General features: G+C 39.7%; 1 protein-coding gene across 8 annotated transcripts in view; it reads right to left on the bottom strand.

Annotated features, from left to right (window-relative positions):
- The window catches only part of ATP2C1 (ATPase secretory pathway Ca2+ transporting 1), a 158,257-nt gene that overhangs the window by 111,404 nt on the left and 22,743 nt on the right, over window positions 1–24,110 (bottom strand). For 2 of the 8 annotated variants that reach the window (XM_055295438.2, XM_055295437.2), the window contains exon 1: window positions 7,595–7,911. The exons of 3 other annotated variants lie outside the window; for them this stretch is intronic. Coding sequence is in view for 3 of the 5 variants with exons in the window: in XM_055295435.2 (XP_055151410.1) it covers window positions 7,153–7,158 (6 nt within the window). In the remaining 2 variants the exon portion in view is untranslated. Of the gene's footprint in view, window positions 1–7,152; window positions 7,339–7,594; window positions 7,912–24,110 lie in introns of those variants that run through there. 3 more of the 8 variants (XM_055295435.2, XM_055295434.2, XM_063610736.1) reach the window with 3 other exon arrangements.

Here is a 24,110-nt window from a genome sequence, read left to right on the forward strand (position 1 = left end):
GGTTTCTACACACTGGATGCCAGTAGCATACTTTGAGTTGTGGCAACCCAGCATTTCTCTAAACATTGCCAAATGTCCCCTGGGGGCAAAATAATCCCGAGATGAGAACCACTTAGTTAGAAGGAAGAAGCCAGCATTTTCATTCACTGACAGTAGGTACGTCCCAGAGTCTGTTCAAGATGAATAAAGGACAAATTGAGGTCTCTGCCTTCAAGAGCTCACTTTGAATCCTGGTGCTTGATTTAAAACCTCTCTCCATGCATAGCTATATGAGCCTCATATCATGACAGTCTGACCTGTATACTCCCTTCAGCCAGCCCCTAAATCGGCTCACTCCTTCAACCACAATCAATGGCACCTTCACTGACCCAAATGACATCTTGCAGTAATGTCTGATTCAACTATTCCCTTAATTCTCTGTATCTAGTCACTGTCCAAGTCCTGCTGATTTTTCATAGGAGTAAAATATCTCCATCATCCATCCCTACCCTTCACTCCCATTACTCTAATATAGATACAAACCAAACTCCCTTTATCTTCTAACAGAAGAAATCAGGAGTAACTAATCTCTCTTGGTCCCTCGTATGAATTAGGGGTATATATCAAGATATAATAACTGATCTACCAACTTTTAGGATAGAGGTCTGGCAGACTTCAGAGCAGTCCACAATCACCACATCTTTCTCTGGGGTGGAGAGGGATGCTGGAATTTCTCATCTGATGCTAGTTTCATAAGCCAAATATTAACTCTTAAGTAAACAGTAACCCTCACAAGCATTAAGAAAAAGACACAGCAGAAATTAGTTTGCATACCATTACAAAGTGGTTTGCATGCTATTTCTGGCATTTGTGCCACGAACTGCTTTTGCCTGCTTCAAAAGAAGGTAAAACTGACACTCAACAGAGCAAGTAAGGTACAACTCCCAAAGAAAGCTTAATTAAATCAACTAATATTTCCACCCCTGCTGATGTAGAAACCTAGATGAAGACAGGTAAAGCAAACATGCTGCTAGGAAAACACTAAAATCGATGGCCAAACAAAATCTAGTGAAATGCCTGCATACAAAGAGAGACATAAGTCTCATATATAACATATACAAATAAAATCACAGCATCAAATGGCTAATTTATTTATACTACAAATGAAAAAGGCTCCAATTTAAGATGAGAGGAAATCCAGGACCTGGTTCAAAGTTGGATCTTGCCTTTAGGCAGAGAATAACAGAACGTTTATGTACTAATGTACTAATGCTCTATCCTTTTTAACTTCAGGACACCACAACCAAGATAAATTTCTGAAATTCGCAACTTAACCAAAACTTTTAATTTTTACTTTGCGTGTTTAAATTTTCAAAAAAACACATTTACATATTCAAAAAAAAGTCTGATGAGTGACATCCTAAATATTTCCACTTATTATTTCTGAGTTTTCCTATAAATGGCTGATGGCAAATATATTTATTATTTAGGGTCCTGCTTTTTCCAACTTTATCAAGCTGTTTTAAGTAAGTAAATAAATAAGTGGAAGTAATTTCTATAAGGATGCATCAATATCTCAAAGCTTTCTAAAAGAATAAAGAATGTCATACTAAAGCTGGGCACGGTGACTCATGCCTGTAATTCCAACAATTTGGGAGGCCAAGGCAATAAGACTGCTTGAGTCCAGAAGACCAGCCTGGGCAATATATCAAGACCTCGTCTTTAAAAAAATTAAGAAATTAGCTGGGTATAGTGATGTGTGCTTATAATCCCAGCTACTCAGGAGGCTAAGGCAGGGAGATCACATTAGTCCAGGAGTTCGGGGCTTTGGTGAGCTATAATGATGCTACTGTGTTCCAGCCTGGGTTACAGAGTGAGACTCCATCTCAAAAAAAAAAAAAAAAAAAAAAAGAAAAGAAAAAGCACAAAGAAAAAAAAGGATGTCATACTAAATTAATGCATTTCCTTCTGAGGGACACGAGTTGAGTTTAGGTCAGCACGTTTACAAAATGACCAAATGTCAAACCAAAAGGCCTTTACTTAAGAAAGCAATTACAACTAACAGGTATATTAAATAATTCCAATTCATACATTCTCTAATACCTATAGCAGAATAAAAAAAGCAGAGATAGAAATTGAATCAGACACCCAGTTACAGTCATCTTAAGATAATGCTTCTGACCACCCAACTATTACTGTCTTCTGTCTATAACCTAGGACAGCTTTTCAACATTTCATTCAAACTTTTTCTAAACACATCACAAATTTAGTCTAAACTAACCTAATTTAACACAATTGGTGTAATTTATTTGTAATTCTACGATTTAAACTTTTGTCAGTAGCAACTTAAAGCCTGAAGACAGAAGATACACAGTTGACTCTTTAACAACATGAGTTTCAACTCTAAAGGTCTACTTATACTCAGATTTGCTTCTGTCACCCGAGACAGCAAGACCAACCCCTCCTTTTCCTCAGCCTATTCAACGTGAAGACAATGAGGATGAAGACCTTTATAGTGATCCACTTCTGCTTAATGAATTATAAATATATTTTCTCCTCATAATTTTCTTGGTAAGTTTTTTTCTCTACTTTATTGCAAGAATACAGTATATAATACATATAACATACAAAGTATGTGTTAATTGACTTTATGTTATCAGTAAGGCTTCCAGGCAACAGTAGAGACTATGAGTAGTAAAGTTTTCAGAGAGTTAAAAGTTACACCCAGATTTTCGACTGCATGGTGGGTCAGCACCCCAACCCCCACATTGTTCAAGGGTCAACTGTATTAACAAATGCATATAAGTAGCAGTCATATACATCCAAGATGAAATTATCAATTTAGTCTTTTTTTGGGAAATCCTTTCTTTTATGAAATGATAGCATTAACCTCAGAATGCACCCTTTACTGCCTTTTACCAACATTTGTCTACATGAAAAGCATAAAGATAACCTTGTCAAAACTGATGCCTGAAACCATTATTAAAAAGAATTTCTGTTTCAACAAAGTAAATGTGAGGGGACCTCTTGAACTGATCCTTAAGATATTTTAAGATGCTACATGTAACAGTGTAATTTAAAATTCATGCTAACTTTACCATCAAGCCACAGTGTTCTTGGCACCTTTAAAACAAAATTTAACCTTGTAAAACAGATCATGGCTAAGATCTCCAAAATCAGTCCTGGGCCCCTAGGGGTGTGTTCCCTAGGAAACTATTTTGTTTCATAATGCTTCAGGTTAACAGACCTGAATTCTGCTGACTTTAAATGAATGACAAAAATATGAAGACAAATCAAGTATTTGGAATCCAACTGTCAGAAGGCTATTGCATACAAGTACTCTCTACAGCATCCTTTGGCTTAAATTACTACAATTTATAAAATGTTGTCATATATACAATCTCTTTTACTTTCAACTCTTTTTCAGAGTACTAATTAAGACTATCATTTTCTGGACAAAACTGCAAACAACATAAACTATATTTCCCACACCCAAAGATATAAAATATTTTTATAACCTGGTTTCCTATTTTCAGTTAAAGGAATAAAATTAAGGTGGCTTCTCATCCCTTTTTCCCTATAGCTTCTCCAACTATAGTAACACAATTTTTTCTTGAGACATTCCTAGCTGATTAACAATTTGAAATTGAATTAAGAAACTGCTTTTAAAAGTAAAATGTAAATACAACCATTTTCAAATGAAAAAGATTGGGGCATTGTTCTCTACACCTATTAGCTCTGTCCATAATCTTAAATTAACCATGTCCTGAAATCCTGAAGACTGTTACATTTCTACCCACTAGTCAAACATTTAAGGCTATATTAAAGTTTCATGTGTATTACAGTCACACTGAATTTTCTATAGGAAAGGCCAAATTTATTCCAAAAAATAAATCCATTACTAGAAAGGAAAACCTATTTGCAAGCTTCTCCAGCTAGACATATTTTTTCTAGTAAGCTATCACTTTAAACATGCAATTAACTTTTAAAAATCAGGTAAGAGCTGTTTACTCGTGCATCTCAAGATTCCTAAGTGGTATCTGTTTAGATTTGTGATAAACATGTAAAAAGAAATTCCAAAGGATCTGGATAAAATCCTAACTCACAACTGAATGTTAAGTAGTCCAAAAATTCCAGGAAATCAACATTTTAAATGTTCCTAGTGACAAGCAGAAATGTTCATGAAACATCCTAGAGTCTACAGCTAAAAACTGATCAAGCTTTGCTGAGAAAGTTTAAACGGGCCCTGGGAAAAAGGTCCAGAATAATCGAAACTAAAGTGCCAAAGAAAATACCACCATTGCTGAAGGAACCAACACATGGATGAAACCATTTCCTCCCCACACCACTGTAAGCTACCTAAGAACCTTCATGCTGATGCTCTAGGGAACCACTATCAATTCTACACTGTTCACACCTACAAATATAACTTACCTGCATACCTACTGGAGGATTCTCTGTTACTAGGGAACAGCAGCATCACTCAATTCATCCAAGTTAACTGTATGTCAAACATTGCTCTGGTGGCTTCATTTATTACTCACACCAACTTTGCAAGAGGGCATTATCTCATTTACAGATGAGAAAACTTAGAGGCTGAGAAAGCTTAGAAGCCTAGCAACTTTAGGAGAGGAAAACATTACCTGTCGGGCTTCAAATCCAAACCTGTCTCTTTCTATACTGGACCCTGGCTTCTTGGTAGAGCCCTAAATTTTTCTGTAGGCTTAAAAGCACTAATGCCATAGAAAATTCCTTACCTAACCCCACTCATCCCTCAACTAAGAGCATTTTTGCCACTACTGCTCCCCCTTCCAACATTTAACTGTCATGACAATATTAATGCCAGGTGGCCTATTAGTATGTATCAAACATTCAGCCAGGCTATTTATAATTAACATTTACCGAGCACTTACTATGTGCCAGATACTGTTTGAATGTTTACAACAACCTCATAAGGTAGGTTCTATCATTATCTTTATTTTATGAAGAAACAGAAGCACAGAAAACTTTAATATTCACAAACCCAAATGGTAAGCGACGAATCCAGCATTCAAATCAGTTTGCATGGTTCCACCACAACTCAAGCTCTTAAACGTTATCATTCCTATCTCACAAAAGAATTTACACAGGGTTTCTCATCTAATCCTCTCAACTCTGTGAGTTAGATTATCAATCCCAATTTATAGATGAAGAAATACAGGCTCAGAAAGGTGAAGTAATTTACCTAAAATCACACGGCTTTAAGTGGTTCAAGACAAGTTAGTCAAGACTTGAATCTATTTTTGTTTCACACCTCCAAATTGTTAATACTACACCATATCAAAGAAGGATGAAAACTATAAAAAGGCAAGTGAACAATAAAAAGGCATAGGTATCAATCTATGTAGTTTAATATGGTCAGTCACTTTAGAAAATTTCTAGGCTATATACAGGTTCTTCTTCAAATTGTTTATATATTAAAAAAAGTTACAATAGTGAGAAAGTGACAAAAATGGTCTCTTGATGGTCAAGAATAACGGGACAGAAAACCCCACACGTTTTTAAGAACTGTGTGATCTTTTACTATGAAACCACAAAATTCATATTTGGCCACAAAATACAGAGACAGACACAAGCAGGCACCATTCTCCTATCTCACAACCACCCCCTCCCACCTCAGTAGATAATGAGAATAGGCTTTATTACTCATGCTTTTCTTCCTGAGAGATCAAGAAACAAAAGCAACATGAAAGAATCCACCTACTTCAGGTTACCCTCTTAAATCTGGTACCATTCTGAAAACTTGCTCATAAACATACGTTAAATGTTAGAAGTTATTTAAGGTGTTTCTACCAAGAAACAAGTATATGAATGCATTTAACATTCTTTGTCTCAAGTGCAGAATGGATTTGCCTTTCTTAAATCAATAAACTTAAAAGAGAGGAAAAAGGCTCAGAAAAGTGATTTTCCTTATCACCAAAAACATCACTGCTTTAAAATGTTTCTCAAGACCCAATTAGACAGTATAACTCCTCTGCAGTTATACACTTTAGTATTTCAGAAAATGTCTTCCACCAATTACCCATCCAGATTAAAATTGGACAATATAATCATGCCTCTCATCATATTCCCTACATAGCCCAGAGGTCTCAGATAGCAAAACAGATGACTGCATCTATAAGAAACATCCATTTCAAAATTACTAGTCCTAGTCAGACAATCAAGCTTACATTCTCAACAATGGAAAAACAAATTAGAAGCAGCCAGCAAGCAAGACTGCAGCTCCTTTATACAGGACACATATTTTTTAAAACAAATTATACAAAAGGAAAAAACTGTCATTTGTTAAGTATCTTTTACAGTATTTTGCAGCCCGGTTAAAGGCAGAAGAAAAACAAATGATCACGCACGAGTCAGAAGTCAGTCCAAAGAATAAGTGTTGTTTCAGGAGGGGGAAAAAAAAACCACTTATTCACAGTTGTTCAACCATTTTAAAAATAATCAGTGCTGTGTAGGAAAAGCATTAAATATTTTAACGAGGCCAAAAGGATCATGTAACATGTGAATGACGATCTAATGTGTCCAAAGTGTACAATGAACAAACAGGTTCCGCTGTCAACCTCCTAAACGATGTTTTGAAATAGGGTGGAACTTTAAGAAAAGCACTCACCTCATAACATTTCATTAAATTCACTGTTTTTTTTGTGTGAATTGAAAAACAATGAGCTTTTTTTCCCAGTGCTAGAGATAATAAAACATGGCTTGCTTTCTTATAAATGAATCCTGCCACACACCACATCGAGGCTTGAAACGCCAATATACAGAGATGCAGCCCCATCCCCTTGTCCCCCATTTCCACTTCCCCTCGAGTAATTCCTTTCAAATAGCTATTTAAACATGCACAGACGCTATCTGAAATGAAAACTTCCCTCCCATTCCCTAAGCTGAAGAAAGCAGGAATTCCTCCAGAAAGCTGAATCAAGCTCAGTCACCCACAGAACCTCAATCTCTCAAGTGCCCCATGTTACCAAAATAAAAGCTGGATACCCTAAGTAAGCAAATCCGTGGACACTTCACATACACAGTAAATAAATAAGCTCACGAAAATAAAAAGGTGGAAAAACAAAGACAACTTAAAAGCAAACCACCACACCCTCAACTCCGCGTTGCAACCGGTCGGCCAGGGGCCTTTACCTTCATTTTCCATCGAAACTGCACTCGGGTTGATGGCTACAAAGTCTTTAGTGTCAGCCACGGCCACACTGGGAATAGAGAGGAGAGGAGGAGGACAAGGAAGAGAAGCCCCCGGAATCCCAGGCTGTCACCCCCGCTCCCGGCCACGCGTCCCACGGCTGCTCCCACCACCCCTAGCAGCAGCATCTGCAAGAGAAACCAGGAGAAGCGGCGCTGACGAGAAAGGCTGAGGAAGGAGTTCTCCGCCCAGCCGCTATCTCGGGAGCCCCCCCACCAAGATCCCGCACCCGCCCCGTCGTGTGCCCGCAACGTCCCCAGCTCACGCCAGCGGGGCGGCGCCCTAGAGATGCCCCCCCAGCCAGGGGATCCCCGAACCTCCCCTTCCTTAAGAACCTGGAAGTTTCTAGAAATGGGGGCAGGAGGTAATAATACTAGTACCCACCCAAAGCCCCAGACAGCCCTCCTCCAGGCTGCGGGGTCTCAGGCGCGGGGCTCGCGGGGGCGCCCCGCGCGCCTCGGGAGAAGAGGAGCTGCTCGCAGGGCAGCGGTGCGAGGCGGGAGCCTGCTCCCGGCGTGAGAAGAAGCTAGCGGGAGGGAGGGAGGGAGAGAGGGCGGGCGGGGAGGAGAGAGGAGAGGAGGTGAGGGGACCCGTCACGGTCCGCCGGGCCGGCTCCGCGAGGCCGTGCTGGTGTGCTCCCGCCTCCGACTCCTGCGCTCCGCCCCTCCCCGCCGCCGGCAGCCCAGTAGCGCCCCGCACTCATGGGCCAGCCGGGCACGGAGCTTTGTCACTATTACTTCCGCTGAGAGAGGTGCGCGCAGGCGCATTCGTGCTCACGGGCTGGGAAGGCGGAAGTGAAGTGAAGGCCGAGACTTCGGCCCGGAATGAACAATGTTTGGGTTTGGATCCGTCCGGTAGGAGGTCGCGCGGGGTCGGTGGCCCGCCCTGTTCTTGCCGGCGCCTCCCTTACCCCAGGGACGGTGTCCGCCCGTTTATAAGCACCCACTGAACGCGAGGATCAGAGATTCGCCCACGCCCCGTGTCGGCCACGCATTCCCGTGGGGCGGCCGCGGGGTCGGCCCAAGCTGACAGTCATGGCCGCTGTCCCTGAGGCGTTTAAGCGCGCTCTACAAAGCCTGTAGGGGAAGCCGCTCCCGTCGGGGTGGCAGTCACAATCTCAGCAGGCGACGTTGAGGCCCACGGAAGGAAGGGGCGAGGTGTCCATGCTCCTGCCGGGGACTGGAGCACCGTGAGCAGCCTGCCGAGTCTCGCACTCTCACTTGCAAAACCCTGCACTGATTGCTTGGTTCTTGCGGGAGCCGGTAATCGGGGAGCGACTTCCCAAAATTCTGTAAGGGGTGTGCTTAGTTACCGTTTGTAATGAGGGAGCAAGGTTCAGCCTCAGAGAGCTCCAGGGAGAGCTAATCTTTTTCATTCGTTTGTGGTGTATGGAACTGGGGAGAGGCTGGAACAGCAATTAGAAACCAGTCGTACAGCGGTCGAAGCCAATGAACGAGCACTTCTTTGGCCGCTGTACCTTTGTCCAGTGGCAATGCCTTTTCACACGTAAACATTTCACCTGCTCGGCATCTTACCCAGACCCCTAATAAGTGCTTTTTAATGAACGATTGGTTTTAATAAACCGTGGTGAGCCAGACATGCAATGTTGAACAGAAGTCCTCTCACACCCATAACCACTAGAGGGCAGGGCTTCACCCACTGAGTTGGTGATCATCCTCCAGGGAACTCAAAAGAAAATTTCCGTATATGCTAGATGTGTTTTTCTCCATCAACACTTAGACACTTTACAAATTTGCTTTTTATCTCAGGTGCTGTAACATATCGCAGTATGCTCTCTAACCACACGTTCAACATCAAAATTAACGGACAGGTTTGCCTGTATTTCTATATTTGTTCCCAAGTAGGTGGTACTAGACTAGGATCGAAAATTCTGGACAGCTTTCTAGTTTACCTTTCTTTTAAGAAATATTAAACTTTTACTCAGCGAAGTCACTTTTAAAGATGAACCCATAAAAATCACCATCAATTGGATTTCTAGTCTTACGAGTTAACTATTTATGATCCACCTCTGGCATGCATGGTCAGTGATTTTTGTCTGCACAATGACACAGCCTGTGATTTGTACAATGATTGCGATCTCTTGTAATCAATTTGTAACAGTTATTACTGTACATATTCAACCTTGAAACAGCATTATATTATAAACAAAAGCATCTAAGGTAGGAAGTTACACAATATAAACACTTTGATATTAACATGCATTTACGAAATAGACGGTAACTGTACAGAATTTGGTATTGGGTCACTTTAGCTGAAACATTTTTCTAAAGCAACTTGTCAGAACTATCTATTGTATTAATATACTGCAATACTCTAGCATTAACACTGATTCTATAACTCCTCCAAAAGATTTATAGCTCCATGGTTTATTCCTAAAATGACTTAAACTGAAATTTTACTTTTGGTCCCCTAAATTATGAAAATCATTGTTCCTATTACTAAGCCAAAAAAGAAACTGGTAAGATCAAGATCAGCTTTACCAAGAAGAATTGACCAATTAGTCATTTTATATAAAAAAACTTAAGCATCTGGAAATTTTGGTGTCTGAGGGGGTTCTGGAACCGATCCCCCATATGTATACGTATGGACAAACATATACACATATATATGTATATTCATACACCCACATGTATATACACACTACCCTTCTTTCAAAAGATTTCTGTAAGAATCTCATGAAGCAAGTGAACATAGGTTGCAAATTATAAGCACTATAGAAGTATAAGATTATTATAGAGAGAAACAAGCAAATCCCTGGAGTATTAGCTAGCTATAATGGGATTGATGGCAATGATACATATTATTTCCAAGTTTCAGCTTATTGCTTCCATAGAAATCAAAGCTCTAAAAATTCTTTCTATTCTCCTTTTGTCCTGAATATTTAACCTACAAAATTAAATGCATCTGATGCAAAAAGTGGTCACGTGCAAGAAAGGGAAATTTGTCAGGCTTCTCCGCTTGGGGGAAATATTACAAATGGGAAAGATTGAAGAAGAATGGTCATGACGTTCTGGTTTTCTTTATACTGTGCTTTATTCCACGAAGGGTGTGCGGCATCTTGTTTTTAATATCAAATTTGATAGCTGCATTTTTATAAACCTGGATTGCAAAAGAATATGTGGTTCTTTAGGGATTTAAAAATTAAAACTTGGAAAAAATTATTTTAAAATCTTTCCTCAATTAATTAATGTCTTCTTTTAAAGGCTGTTTTAATGTTGTTTAAAGTACCAGAGGTTAATAGTTAAGAAATTTCACCTAGCTGCTAGAAAAGAAATTGTCATTTTATTTTAAGTTGAACATTTTATTTATTTACTTACTAACTTACTTAAGAGACAGACTCTCTGTCGCTGAGGCTGGAGTGCAATGGTGCCATCATAGCACACTGCAGTCTTGAACTCCTGGGCTCAAGAGATCCTCTTGCCTCGGCCTACCAATGTGCTTGGGATTAGAGGCATGAACCACCATGCCTGGCAAAGTTGGACATGTTAAAAACATATAAAGATGCATCACTTTATTTTTATAAGCTAACCTACTCCAACAGAACAACAGAAGTATTTTTCTTTTTATAAGATAAAGGACATGCTAAATGTCAAGTTTAGAAAACTATAGTTTTATTGTCAAGAGTGTTGTATGAAATCAGTCCTAACAAACATCTACCAGAATTGCTATAAATCTGCCTAGTTCCATGTTTAGGCAGTGCTGGAAGATTAAAAGTTGGAAGCAAGAATAAAAATTGAAGGACTCATATGAGCTACTTGTGTTTGGTTGGTTTTAATAGCACCCAGATCCAGATCACCAAGTACTCTACAAATATTTTATCACTCACAAAATTCCATAGCCTCTTTCACACTTGCTAGCATTTTAAACATGAAATATTTGATGAAACTGAGAAGACAAAATGAGAGAACTTATACTCTTAATTTTTATTGTTAAAGAAGTTTATTTCAAGTATGACATAGTCCCTCCATTCATTGGCTCAGATTCTGAGCCAGTGGTAATATTTGGGATCTCTTATATACTACCAGTCTTCTGGATTAGACATGATTGTGAATGGGATGCATGTGAAAATAAAGAGGTAAGAGCAAAGTGAGTGTGAGTCCCATGACCAAGAGTACCATGACCAATGAACTTCATTATTTCCATGGAAAACAGACATACAGTATTCCAAATTATATAAACCACAGGATTTGTTTGAGATACAAATGTACCCATTTAAATGATAATATTCCACCTAGTTTCCAAACTAGCATAATTCACCTCTGGCCCCAAAACATTTGACAGCAGTAAATATGTAATAAAGACCTATTAAATAAATGGATAGCCTGAAAAATGTTTATCATAAATATTTTTTGTTGAATGAATAACAATCTACTTATTTCCTATGATCAAACTAAAATCCAAGCTTCTACTTTCCTGTAAAACCAAGAGGACTTAAGGGATTTTTAAGAAGTTTAAGGGTTTCTGGTGCATCTCACACCTGTAATCCCAACATTTTGGGAGGCTGAGGGAGGAAAATTGCGTGAGCCCAGGAGTTCAAGACCAGGCTGAACCACATACTGAGATCCTGTCTTTACAGAAAATAAAAGCATTAGCTGGGTGCAGTGGCACACACCTGTGGTCCCTGATACTCAGGCAGCTGGGGTGGGAAGATTGCTTAAGCCCAGGAGGTCGAAGCTGCAGTGAGCTGTAATCATGCCACTGCACTCCAGCTTGGGGGACAGAGCAAGAACCTGTCTCAAAAAAAAAAAAAAAGTTTAAAAAATAAACCTACTTCTCCAAAAACCACAAAGGGGTTAATTAGGACAACATTATCTGAATGGGAATAAGTCCTAATTGTTGTAAGAAATGCTCGATATTGAGCACTGCCCAGAGCAGATAAAATTGCACACCCAGATTTTGAGCCCAGGTAACCATTTGAAATTAAAAGATAACAATGTTGAGGTGCTTGTTTCCATGCATTTGAGAAATTTTAGCTGAGCCTGTGCTTTTGATTTTGATGGCATGCATATTAATGCCTGACAAAAAGCATTATACACCGGGTCCTCGAATAAGTTCATTTTGTTCAACATCATTTCATTAAATGATGAGAAAAAAAATAAATTACTGGTGGGGCCACTGTATTGAGTTTGCACATTCTCCCTGTGTCTACATGGGTTTTCTCCAGGTATTCTGGTTTCCTCTCATATCCCTAAGTTGTGCATGTTAGGTTAATTGGCGTGTCTAAATTGTCCCAGTGTGAGTGAGTGTGTATACATGTGTACCCTGTGATGGAATGGCATCCTGTCCAGGGTTGATTCGTCCCTTGAGTGCTGAGCCACCAGATAGGCTCCAGCCACCTACAACCTGGAACTGGAATAATTGGGTAAATAATTACCTTATTTGTTTTATTAATCTTTCTTAAATGTACGTATAACTCACATTTATTTCAGTGTTTAATATTTGAAGTGTTTTGCAGAGCAGAACAAGATGGCGGAATAGAAGCCTATACCATTGATAACCCCCGACAGGAACAACAAATTTTAACAACTATCTGCATACTGGAAAGTTTAACAACTAACTGCATACCATCACAAGAACCAAAAATCAGAGCAATCGGAGTACCTGGTTTCATATTCATATCACTGAAAGAATCATTGAAGGGAGTAGGAGAGACAGTCTTGAATCACTGACACCACCCCTTCTCCATAACCTAGCAGCAGCCGTGCTACACAGAGAGTCTACGCACTTTGGGGAGGGAGAGTGCAGTGACTAGTGGTCTTTCTATTGAACTCGGTGCTGCCATGTCACAGTGGAGAGCAAAGCCATGCTGGGCTCAGCCAGCACTCATGCATGAAGGGAACATCTGGACCAGACCTAGCCAGAGGGGAATGGACCATCCCAATGGTCAGAACTTGAGTTTTTTGGCAAGCCTCACCACCGTGGGCCAAAGTGCTCTGGGGTTCTAGGTAAACTTGAAAGGCTGTCTAGGACACAGGGATTGAAGTTCTTAGGCAACTTCTAGTGCTGGGCTGGGATGGGCTTAGAGCCACTGGACTAGGGTGGTACATGACCTAGGAAGACACCAGCCAGGGAATCTAAGGGAGTGTTTGTGCCATCCTTCCCCCAACCCCAGGCAGCACGGCTTGAAGCAACAAAAGTGACTCCTCTGCTTATGAAGAGGAGAGCAAAGAAGACTTTGTTTTGCATCTTGCATACCAGCTCAGTCACAGTAGGATATGGCACTGGGCAGTCAGGAGGCCTCCATGCCAGACCCTAGCTCATGGATGACATGTCTAGACACACCATGGGCCAAAAGGTAAACCGCTGCCTTGAAGGGAAGGATCCACACCTGGCAGGATTCATCACCTGTGACTAAAGAGCCTTTGGGCACTAAATAATCAGCAGCAATACCCAGGTAGTGCATCATGGCATGGGCCTTGGGTGAGACTCTGAGACATGTCTTCAAGTGAGACCCAGAACATTGCCAGCTGTGGTGACTATGGTGAGAGACTTCTGCTAGAGAAAAGCAGAGGGGAAAGTAAAGAGGACTTAGTCTTGCACTTTAGATACCAGCTCAGTCAGAGTGGGTTAGACCAACAAGTGGGCTCTTGAAGTCCCCAATCCCAGGCCTAACCTCTTGGATGGCATTTCATGACCTTCCCTGGGTCAGAGGGAAGCCCAGTGCCCTGAAGGGTATGTCCCAAGCCTGGCAGCATTCACCACAAGCTGACTGAAGATCCTTTGAACTTTAAGTGAATACCAACTGTGGTGTAGAAAACCACCCATGGTCCAGTGATAGTGGTTGCCAAAGAGAGAGGCTCCTCTGCCTGTGGAAAGGGGAGGGAAGAGCAGGAAAGACTTTGTATTGTGGTTTAAGTCCCAGCTTAGCTACAGTAGAATAAAACATCAGGTAGACATATAAGGATTTTTGACTGCAGTCCCTAGCTCCCATACACTATGTCTGGACCCACCTGGGGCTGTGGGGAACTCACTGCCCTGAAGGGAAAGACACAAACCTGGTTGGCTTCACCACCTGCTAATGGTAGAGCCCTAGGGACTTGAGTGAACATAGGTGGTACCCAGGTAGTGGTTACAGAAAGCCACGGGCAAGACCTAGTGCTGTGCTGGCTTCAGGTCTGACCCAGCACAGTCCTAGTAGTGAGGACCAGGGGGGTGGTATGTCACTCTACCTACAGCCCTAGGCAGCTCAGCACAGAGAGACTTCATTTGTTTGGGAAAAAGTAAGGTAAGGAACAAGAGTCTCTGCCTCATAATACAGAGAATTCTTCAGGGTTTTATCCAAGACCACCAAGGCAGTACCTCTACAAGTCTACAAGAACCACAGCCTTAATAGGCTTCAGGTGACCCCTCATGCAGCTATGGCTTAGACCACAATACCCTAGTTCTTTCAAATACCTGAAAAGCCTTCCCAAGGAGGATGGGTACAAACAAGTCCAGACTGTGAAGACTACAATAAATACCTAACATTTCAATGCTCAGATGCCAATAAATATCAAGATCATCCAGGAAAACATGACCTCACTAAATGAACTAAATAAGACACCAGGGATCAATCCAGGAGAAACAGAGATATGTGACCTTTCAGACAGAGAATTCAAAATAGCTCTTTTTAGAAAACTCAAAGAAATTCAAGATAACAGAATAGAAATTCAGAATTTTGTCAGATAAATTTAACAAACAAATTGAAATAGTTAAAAGGAAGCAAAACTTCTAGAGTTGAAAAATGCAACTGGAATACTAAAGAATGCATCAGAGTCTCTTAATAGCAGAATTGATCAAGCAGAAAAAATAAATAGTGAACATGAAGAAAGGCTATTTGAAAATACATGGTCAGAGAAGACAAAAGAAATAAGGATAAAAAAGAATGAAGCATGGCTATAAGATCTAGAAAATAGCCTTAAAATGGCAGTAACTCTTAAATTATTGGCCTTAAAGAGGACGTAGAGAAAGAGATGGGGATAGAAAGTTTATTCAAAGGGACGATACCAGAAAAATTCCTAAGCCTGGAGAAAGATATTAACACTCAAGTACTAAAAGACTGTAGAACACCAAGCAGACTTAACCCAAAGACTACCCCCAAGGTATTTAATATATCAGACTACCAAAAGTCAAGGGTAAAGAAAAGCAGCAAGAGAAAAGAAACAAATAAAATAAAGTGGAGCTCCCAAATGTCTGGCAGCAGACTTTTCAGTGGAAATATTATAGGCCAAGAGAGAGTGGTGTGACATATTTAAAGTGCTAAAGGAAAAAAATAAAATTTATTGTAGAACAGTATATCTGGTGAAAATATCCTTCAAGCGTGAAGGACAAAGACCTTCCCAGACAAACAAAAGCTGAGGGATTTCATCAATGCTAGATTTGTCCTGAAATAAATGTTAAACAGAGTTCTTCAACCTGAAAGACAAAGATGTTAATGAGCAATAAGAAATCATCTATATGAATATTTACAACGAACCCTCATGACGTGTTTATCTATGTAACAAACCTTCACGTGTACCCCCAAATCTAATATAAAAATTAAAATACATATATATATGTGTGTACAAACTAGCTGGTAATAGTAAGCACATAGAAAATCAGAGAATATTATAACTGATTGCAAAAACAAAGTGTAATTGTGGCATGTGGAGTACTCTTAAGTAGAAAGTCTAAATGGTGAACCAATCAAAAATGATAACTACAACTTTTCAAGACATAATACAATGAAACAAAGAGAAATGAAGTTAAAAAGCAGGGGGACAAAGTTAAAGTGTAGAGTTTCTATTAGTTTTCTTTTTTTATGTTTTTTTTGTTTATGCAATCAGTTTTAAGTTGTCTTAAGTTTAAAATAATGGGTTATAAGATAGTATTTGCAAGGCTCATCTTGAAAAACATACAATAGACATGAAAACTATAACAAGCAAGAATTTAAATCATACCACCGGAGAAAATCACCTTCACTAAAAGGAAGACTTCTAGAAGGAAGGAAAGAAGGAAGAGAAGACCACAAAACAATCAGAAAACACATAACAAAATAGTAAAAGGAAGTCTCTACTTATCAATAATAACATTAAGTGCAAATGGACTAAACTATCCAACCAAAAGACACAGAGTGGCTGAATAGATTAAAAAACAAGACCCAGTGATCTATTATCTATAAGAAACACACTTCACCGGCTGTGCGCGGTGGCTCATGCCTGTAATCCCAGCACTTTGGGAGGCAGAGGCGGGTGGATCAACTGAGGTCAGAAGTTTGAGACCAGCCTGGCCAACATGGTGAAACCCCATCTCAACTAAAAATACAAAAATTAGCTGGGCATTTTCGCAGGTGCCTGTAATCCCAGCTACTCCAGAGGCTGAGGCAGGAGAATTGCTTGAACCCAGGAGGCGGAGGTTGCAGTGAGCCAAAATTGCGCCATTGCGCTCCAGTCTGGGCGACAAGAGCAAGACTCCATCTTAAAAAAAAAAAAAAAAAGAAAAGAAAGAAAGAAAAGAGAAGAAACACACTTCACCTATTAAGATACACATAGGCTGAAAATAAAAGGACTGAAAAAGATATTCCAAGCCAATGGAAACCAAAAAAAGGCAGGAGGCGTAGCTACACTTATATCAGACAAAATAGTTTTCATGACAAAAACTTTAAGAAGAGACAAAGAAGGTCATCATATAATGATAAAGAGGTCAATTCAGTAAGAGGATATAACAATTATAAATATGTATGTACCTAACACTGCAGCACCCAGATATATAAAGCTAATTTTATTAGAGCTAAAGAGAGAGATAGACCTCAATACAAAATAGCTGGAGACTTAAACACTCCATTTTCAGCATTGGACAGATCTCCTAGACAGAAAATCAACAAACATCAGATTTAATCTGCACTGTAGACCAAATGGACCTAATAGATATTTACAGAACATTTCATCCAATGGCTGCAGATTACACATTCTTCTACTCAACACATGGAGTAGTCTCAGGGACAGACCATATGTTAGGTCACAAAAGAAGTCTTAAACCTTCCCCAAAAATGAAATAATATCAAGCATCTTCTCTGACCACAATGGAATAAAACTAGAAATGAATAACGAGGAATTTTGAAAACCATACAGATAACATGGAAATTCAACAATATGCTCCTGTATGACCAGTGGGTCAATGAAGAAATTAAGGAGAACGGGCACAGTGGCTCACGCCTGTAATCTCAGCACTTTGGGAGGCCGAGGTGGGCAGATCACCTGAGGTCAGGAGTTCGAGACCAGCCTAGCCAACGTCGTGAAACCCCCTCTCTACTAAAAGTACAAAAATTAGCCAGGCATGGTGGCCAGAGCCTGTAATTCCAGCTACTCAGGAGGCTGAGGTGGGAGAATTACTTGAACCCGAGAGGCGGAGGTTGCAGTGAGATGAGATGACACCACTGCGGTCGCGAAAGAGGGAAGTTTATAAGTACTAAGAGGGAAGCTTAAGCTCTAAGTACCTACATCAAAAAGAAGAAAGAGGGTTGGGTGCCGCAGCTCACACGAGTGATCCCAGCACTTTGGGAGGCCAAGGTGGGCAGATCACTTGAGGTTAGGTCAGGAGTTTGAGACCAGCCTGGACAACATGGCAAAACCCTGTCTCTACTAAAAGGACAAAAGTTAGCCGGGTGTCTTAGCAGGTGCCTACAATCCCAGCTATTTGGGAGGCTGAGGCAGGAGAATTGTATGAGCCTGGGAGGCAGATGTTGCAGTGAGCTAAGATCACACCACTGCACTCCAGCCTAGGTGACAGAGCAAAACTGTGTGAAAAAAAAAAAAAGAAGAAGAAGGAGGAGAAGAAAGACTTCAAATAAATATCCTAATGATGAATCTTTAAAAAAATTAGAAAAGCAATAGCACATCAAACTTAAAATTAGTAGGAAAAAAGAAGTAATAAAGATCAGAGCATAAATAAGTTTGAAATGAAGAAAACAATAAAAATGTCAATGAACCAAAAAGTCTTTGGAAAAGATGAACAAAACTGACAAACCATTAGCCAGACTAACAAAGAAAAAAAAGGAAAATACCCAAATAAATAAAATCAGAGATGAAAATAGAAACATTGCAACTGATACTACAGAAATTCAAAGGATCATTAGTGGCTAGTATGATCAACCATATGCTAAGGAATAGGAAAATTTAGAAGAAATGAGTAAATTCCTAGACACATAGAACCTACCAAGATTGAACCATGAAGAAATCCAAAACCTAAACAGTAACAAGTAACAAGATTGAAGCCATAATAAAAAGTCTTCCAGCAAAGAAAAGCTTGGGACCTGATGGCTTCACTGCTGAATTCTACCAAACATTTAAAGGTGAACTAATACCAATGCTACTCAAACTATTACAAAAAATAGAGGAGGAGGGAATACTTCCAAACTCATTCTATGAGGCCAGTGTTACCCTGATACAAAGAACAAAGACACATCAAAAAAAAAAAAAATCTACAGGCTGGTGTCTCTGATGAATATTAATGCAAAAATCCTCAATGAAATACTAGCAAACCAAATTTAACAATACATGAAATACATCATTCATCATGACCAAGTGAGCTTATCCTTGGGATGCAAAGATGGTTCAACATATGCAAATCAATTAATGTGATATGTCATAGCAACAGAATGAAGGACAAAAACCATATGATCACTTCAATTGATGCTGAAAAACCACTTGATAAAATTCAACATCTGTTCATTATAAAAACCCTCTAAAAGCTAGGTAGAGAAGGAACATATCTCAACATAATAAAAGTTGTGGCTGGGCCTGGTGGCTCACGTCTGTAATCCCAGCACTTTGGGATGCCAAGACAGGCAGATCACTTGAGGTCAGGAGTTTGAGATCAGCCTGGCCAACATGGTGAAACCTCATCTCTACTAAAAATACAAAAAATTAGCCAGGTGTGGTGGTGCATGCCTGTAATCCCAGTTAGTCGGGATTACGAGAGGCAAGAGAATCACTTGAACCCAGGAGGTGGAGGTTGTAGTGAGCCAAGTTGTGCCACTGCATTCCAGGCTGGGCAACAGAGTGAGAAAAAAAAAAAGAAGAAGAAGAAGAAAGAAAAGAAAGAGAAAAAGTATATGACAGACACACAGCTAGTATCACCCTGAATGGGGAAAAACTGAGAGTCATTATTGTAAGACTGGAACATGAAAAGAATGCCCACTTTTTCACCACTATTATTCAACATAGTACTGGAAGTCCTAGCTAGAGCAATTAGGCAAGAGAAATAAATAAAGAACATCCAAATTGTAAAAGAAGAAGTTTAATTATTTTTATTTGCAGATGATATGACTATATATTGGAAAAACCTAAAGACTCCACCAAAAACTATTAGAACTGATAAATAAAGTCAGTAAAGTTGCAGGACACAAAATCAACATACAAAAATCAGTAGCATTTCTTTTTTTTTTTTTGAGATGGAGTCTCGCTCTGTCGCCCAGGCTGGAGTGCAGTGGCGCAATCTCGGCTCACTGCAAGCTCTGCCTCCCGGGTTCACGCCATTCTCCTGCCTCAGCCTCTCCAAGTAGCTGGGACTACAGGCGCCCGCCACCACGCCCGGCTAATTTTTTTGTATTTTTAGTAGAGATGGGGTTTCACCGCGGTCTCGATCTCCTGACCTCGTGAGCCACCACACCCGGCCAAAAATCAGTAGCATTTCTATATGCCAACAGAGTACAATATGAAAAAGAGGTAAAAATAATCCCACATGTAATAGCCACAAATAAAATTAAATCCCTGGAAATTAACTTAACCAAAGAAGTGAAACATCTCTATGATGAAAACTGTAAAACACTGATGAAAGCAATTGAAGAGGATGCAAAACAATGTAAACATATTCTATGTTCATGGAATGCAAGAATTAATATTTTTAAATGTCCCTGCTACCGAAAGCAATCTACTGATTGAATGCAATCTCTACCAAAATGCCAATGACTTTCCTCACAGAAATAGAAAAAATAACATGGAAAAGATGGAGAAACATCATCTCTACAAAAAACTTAAAAACTAGCTGGGCATGGTGGTGTGCACCTGTGGTCCCAGCAACTTGGGAGGCTGAGGTGGGAGGACTGCCTGAGCCCAGGAGGACAAGGCTGTGGTGAGCCATGTTCACATCACTGCACTCCAGCCTGGACGAGAGAGAGAGAAAGGAGGGGAAGCGGGAGGGGGAGGAGGAGGAGGAAGAGAAGAAGAAAAAGAAAAGAAGGTCTTAAAATAGGTAAGTTAAATTGCCACTGGCCAGTATCTTCCACCAACTTTGAAAGCTTTGCTGATGGGTTGGTTGTTTTAAATTAAAACTGTGGGAAAAATTCTGTAACATATCTGCAGGCCTCTAGCTGTGTTTGCATTAATAGCCTAGGCCTCCTCCCTCCATTTAAATGCTGTATCAATTTCATATCAGAAACATTTTCAATCTCTCTTTATCCTGCTGCACACTGGGATGTGAGAGTGCTTTGGGAAAGGTTGCATTCCTCATACCTCCAAAATGGTACGTTTTGCACTTAAAAGTTTTCTATCCCATTAACTGCTGGAAGTCAGATATTTTCTGCAAAGCTTGCATCTGTGTCTGAACTTGTCCCATGTCCTTCCAGGCACCCTGCAGAAATCATCTCTCTCCACTGTGCTTCCTATTGTGCAAATAAATGAGAAAAAAAGGCACAAAATGCCATTATGATAATAAATTGGAGAGTGAGATACATAGCCCCGAGGCTTTATGAGGATCCTGCAGTTTAGCCCTGGACAATCATCCAAACAGACCACTAGTCCCACTGAGCATACTATGGGAGATACAGAACCCATATCAATGAGATGGTTTTTGAAATAGATAATAAAAAGGGGAAATTACAATTTGGCAATATAGTTTGTGAGATAAATGATAGAGAAGGGTAATTACAAATTGGCAGGAAAGAGTTTTTGCAACACAAGCAAATTTTAATACTTTAGGTTAGAAAATTTATTGCTACAATCAAAGATCAGGTGGAAAATTGGATTAGAAGCATTTACAGTATGCTTTTGGACAACCTTATTTTCCTTCCTTGGTTATAAAAGGTAATGCTTTTGTAGCCTATGTCATGTTTTAAGTTTTTAATAGTTCCAAATGTCCAATATTTAGGCAAATTGGAAAAATGAGGATTTGGAAGGGTAAAACTTCCTGTGAGTGGGAACAGGTAAGCTGAGGTGAAAATTTGGGTCTTGAACTGACCCAGTCAAGCTCCCAATTCAAACATCTGAATGCAAAATTATTTTCTGCAAAACTGCTACATCAACTACTAGAAATATTGGTATTTTAAATGAGCAGTGTCCCAGTCTAGAATATTTAACAGGAGGCTTACAAACTAAAAATGGCACCAGGCCCTTTGAGGTGAGTAAAGGGAACTCTGTAATTTTCCAAATGATAATTATGTCTTTTAATGAATGTCATAAGTAGTCCTCAAACATCCATCCCCAGCCACCATCAACACCTTTGCACTCCTCCTGGGTACCTGCTGCCACCACCACACCAAATAGGGGTTAAAGGACCAGACCACCTGAGGGTTCACTTATCACTTCTGCCAGCAACCCAGCCCATTCCAGTGATGAGGTCATCATGCATCCATGTGCTGCCCAGGGGCCCAAGGATCATCTCACCTGGCATCCCCATCCAGCACAGCTTTCCCATAGCCTCCACAGACAACTGCAACCTAAGCCACTGAGGAACTTGCAGACACCACTGATGTTGATGACAGCCAAAGAAATTATACAGAGACTGTACTATTTCACCCACCCAGAACGAAAGCCAAAGCACTCTACCCAAATGACATTATGAATACATCTATAGGAAAAAGTCTTTTTCTATGAAAGATACTCTATAAAATTGGAAGAAAACAATGGTTACACCAGATGCACAGATATTAACATAGAGAAACAAAATAACATGAAAAAGCAAGGAAATGTAACAGCACCAAAAAACAATGGTAATTCTTCAGTAGCAGAATACCAAAAATGGAAATGCATGAAATGCTTGAAAAGGAATTCAAAATAATTATCTTCAGAAAACTCAGTGAAATGCTAACAAACACAGATAAACAATGCAATAAAATCAAGAAAACAATTCAGGATCTGAATTAAAAATTCAACAGAGGTACATTTCATTAAAAAAGAGAAAAAACAAATATCGGCCAGCTGTGGTGATTCACACCTGTAATCCCAGCACTTTGGGGGGCTGAGGCAGGTGGATCATGAGGTCAGGAGTTCAAGACCAGCCTGGCCAACATGGAGAAACCCTGCCTCTACTAAAAAATAAAAATACAAAAATTAGCTGTACATGGTGGCGTGTGCCTGTAATCCCAGCTACTCAGGAGGCTGAGGAAGGAGAATTGCTTGAACTGGGACCCAGGAGGCAGAGGTAGCAGTAAGCCAAGATCGTGCCACTGCACTCCAGCCTGGGCAACAGAGTGAGACTCTGTCAAAAATATATATATATATATTAACACTGAAGAACACAATGAATGAAATAAAGAATACTTATACAGTTTCAAATAGCTAGAAAGTGTATGTTGAATGGTCCCAACAGAAAGAAATGTAATTTAATAAAATAATAGCTGAAAAATTCCCAAATTTTGGGAGTGATATAGACATCCAGATACTGGAAGCTCAAAGATCTCCAAAGAAATTCAACACAAAAAGGTTCTATTTGAAATGCATTATAGTTACATTGCCAAAAGTTGAATAAAGAATTCTGAAAACAGCAAGAGATAAGCATCAAGTCACATCTAAAGGAATCCCCATCAGAATAACAGCATATTTCTCAGCAGAAACCTTACAGGCCAGGAGAGAATGGGATAATATATTCAAAGTGCTGAAAGAAAGAAATTGTCAGGCAAGAATACTATACCCAGCAAAGCTAACTTTCAGAAATGAAGGAGAAATAAAATATTTTCCAGAAACCAAAAACAGGAAACTCATCAATACGCCTCCAAAAAATGCTTAAGAAAGTCCCACATTTGGAAGCTAAACAACAATATCATATTTACCATCAAGAAAACACACAATAGTGTAGAACAGATGCAAAAATAAGACAGAAAAAGGAACTAAACATTATCACTGCAGAAAATCATTAAACTGCAAAGAAAAACAAGAAGAAAGAAACAGGGTACACAAAACATTCCAAAAACAATTAACAAAATGACAGAAGTAAATTCTCATTTATTAATAGCAACCTTAGGGCTAAACATTTTATGATTTTTTTATTATACTTTAAGTTCTAGGGTACATGTGCACAATGTGCAGGTTTGTTACATATGTATACATGTGCCATGTTGGTGTGCTACACCCATTAACTCATCATTTACATTAGGTATATCTCCTAATGCTATCCCTCCCCCCTCCCCCCACCCCACGACAGGCCCCAGTGTGTGATGTTCCTCACTCTGTGTCCAAGTGTTCTCATTGTTCACTTCCCACCCATGAGTGAGAACATGCGGTGCTTGGTTTTGTATCCTCGCAATAGTTTGCTGAGAATGATGGTTTCCAGCTTCATCTATGTCCCTACAAAGGACATGAACTCCTCCTTTTTTATGGATGCATAACATTCCATGGTATATACGTGCCACATTTTCTTAATCCAGTCTATCATTGATGGGCATTTGGGTTGGTTCCAAGTCTTTGCTATTGGGAATAGTGCCGCAATAAACATACATGTGCATGTGTCTTTATAGCAGCATGTTTTATAACAGAACAGAATAGAGGACCTAGAAATGAAGCCAACTATTTACAGCCAATTAATTTTCAGAAAAGAAGACAAGAACATACAATAGTGAAAGAACATCCTTTTCAATAAATGGTGTTGGGAAAACTGGATATTAATATTAAAGAAGAATTAAATTAGACCCCTAACTCTCAGCATATAT

This window comes from Symphalangus syndactylus, chromosome 10, assembly GCF_028878055.3.
Source record: "Symphalangus syndactylus isolate Jambi chromosome 10, NHGRI_mSymSyn1-v2.1_pri, whole genome shotgun sequence".
NCBI lineage: Eukaryota > Metazoa > Chordata > Mammalia > Primates > Hylobatidae > Symphalangus > Symphalangus syndactylus.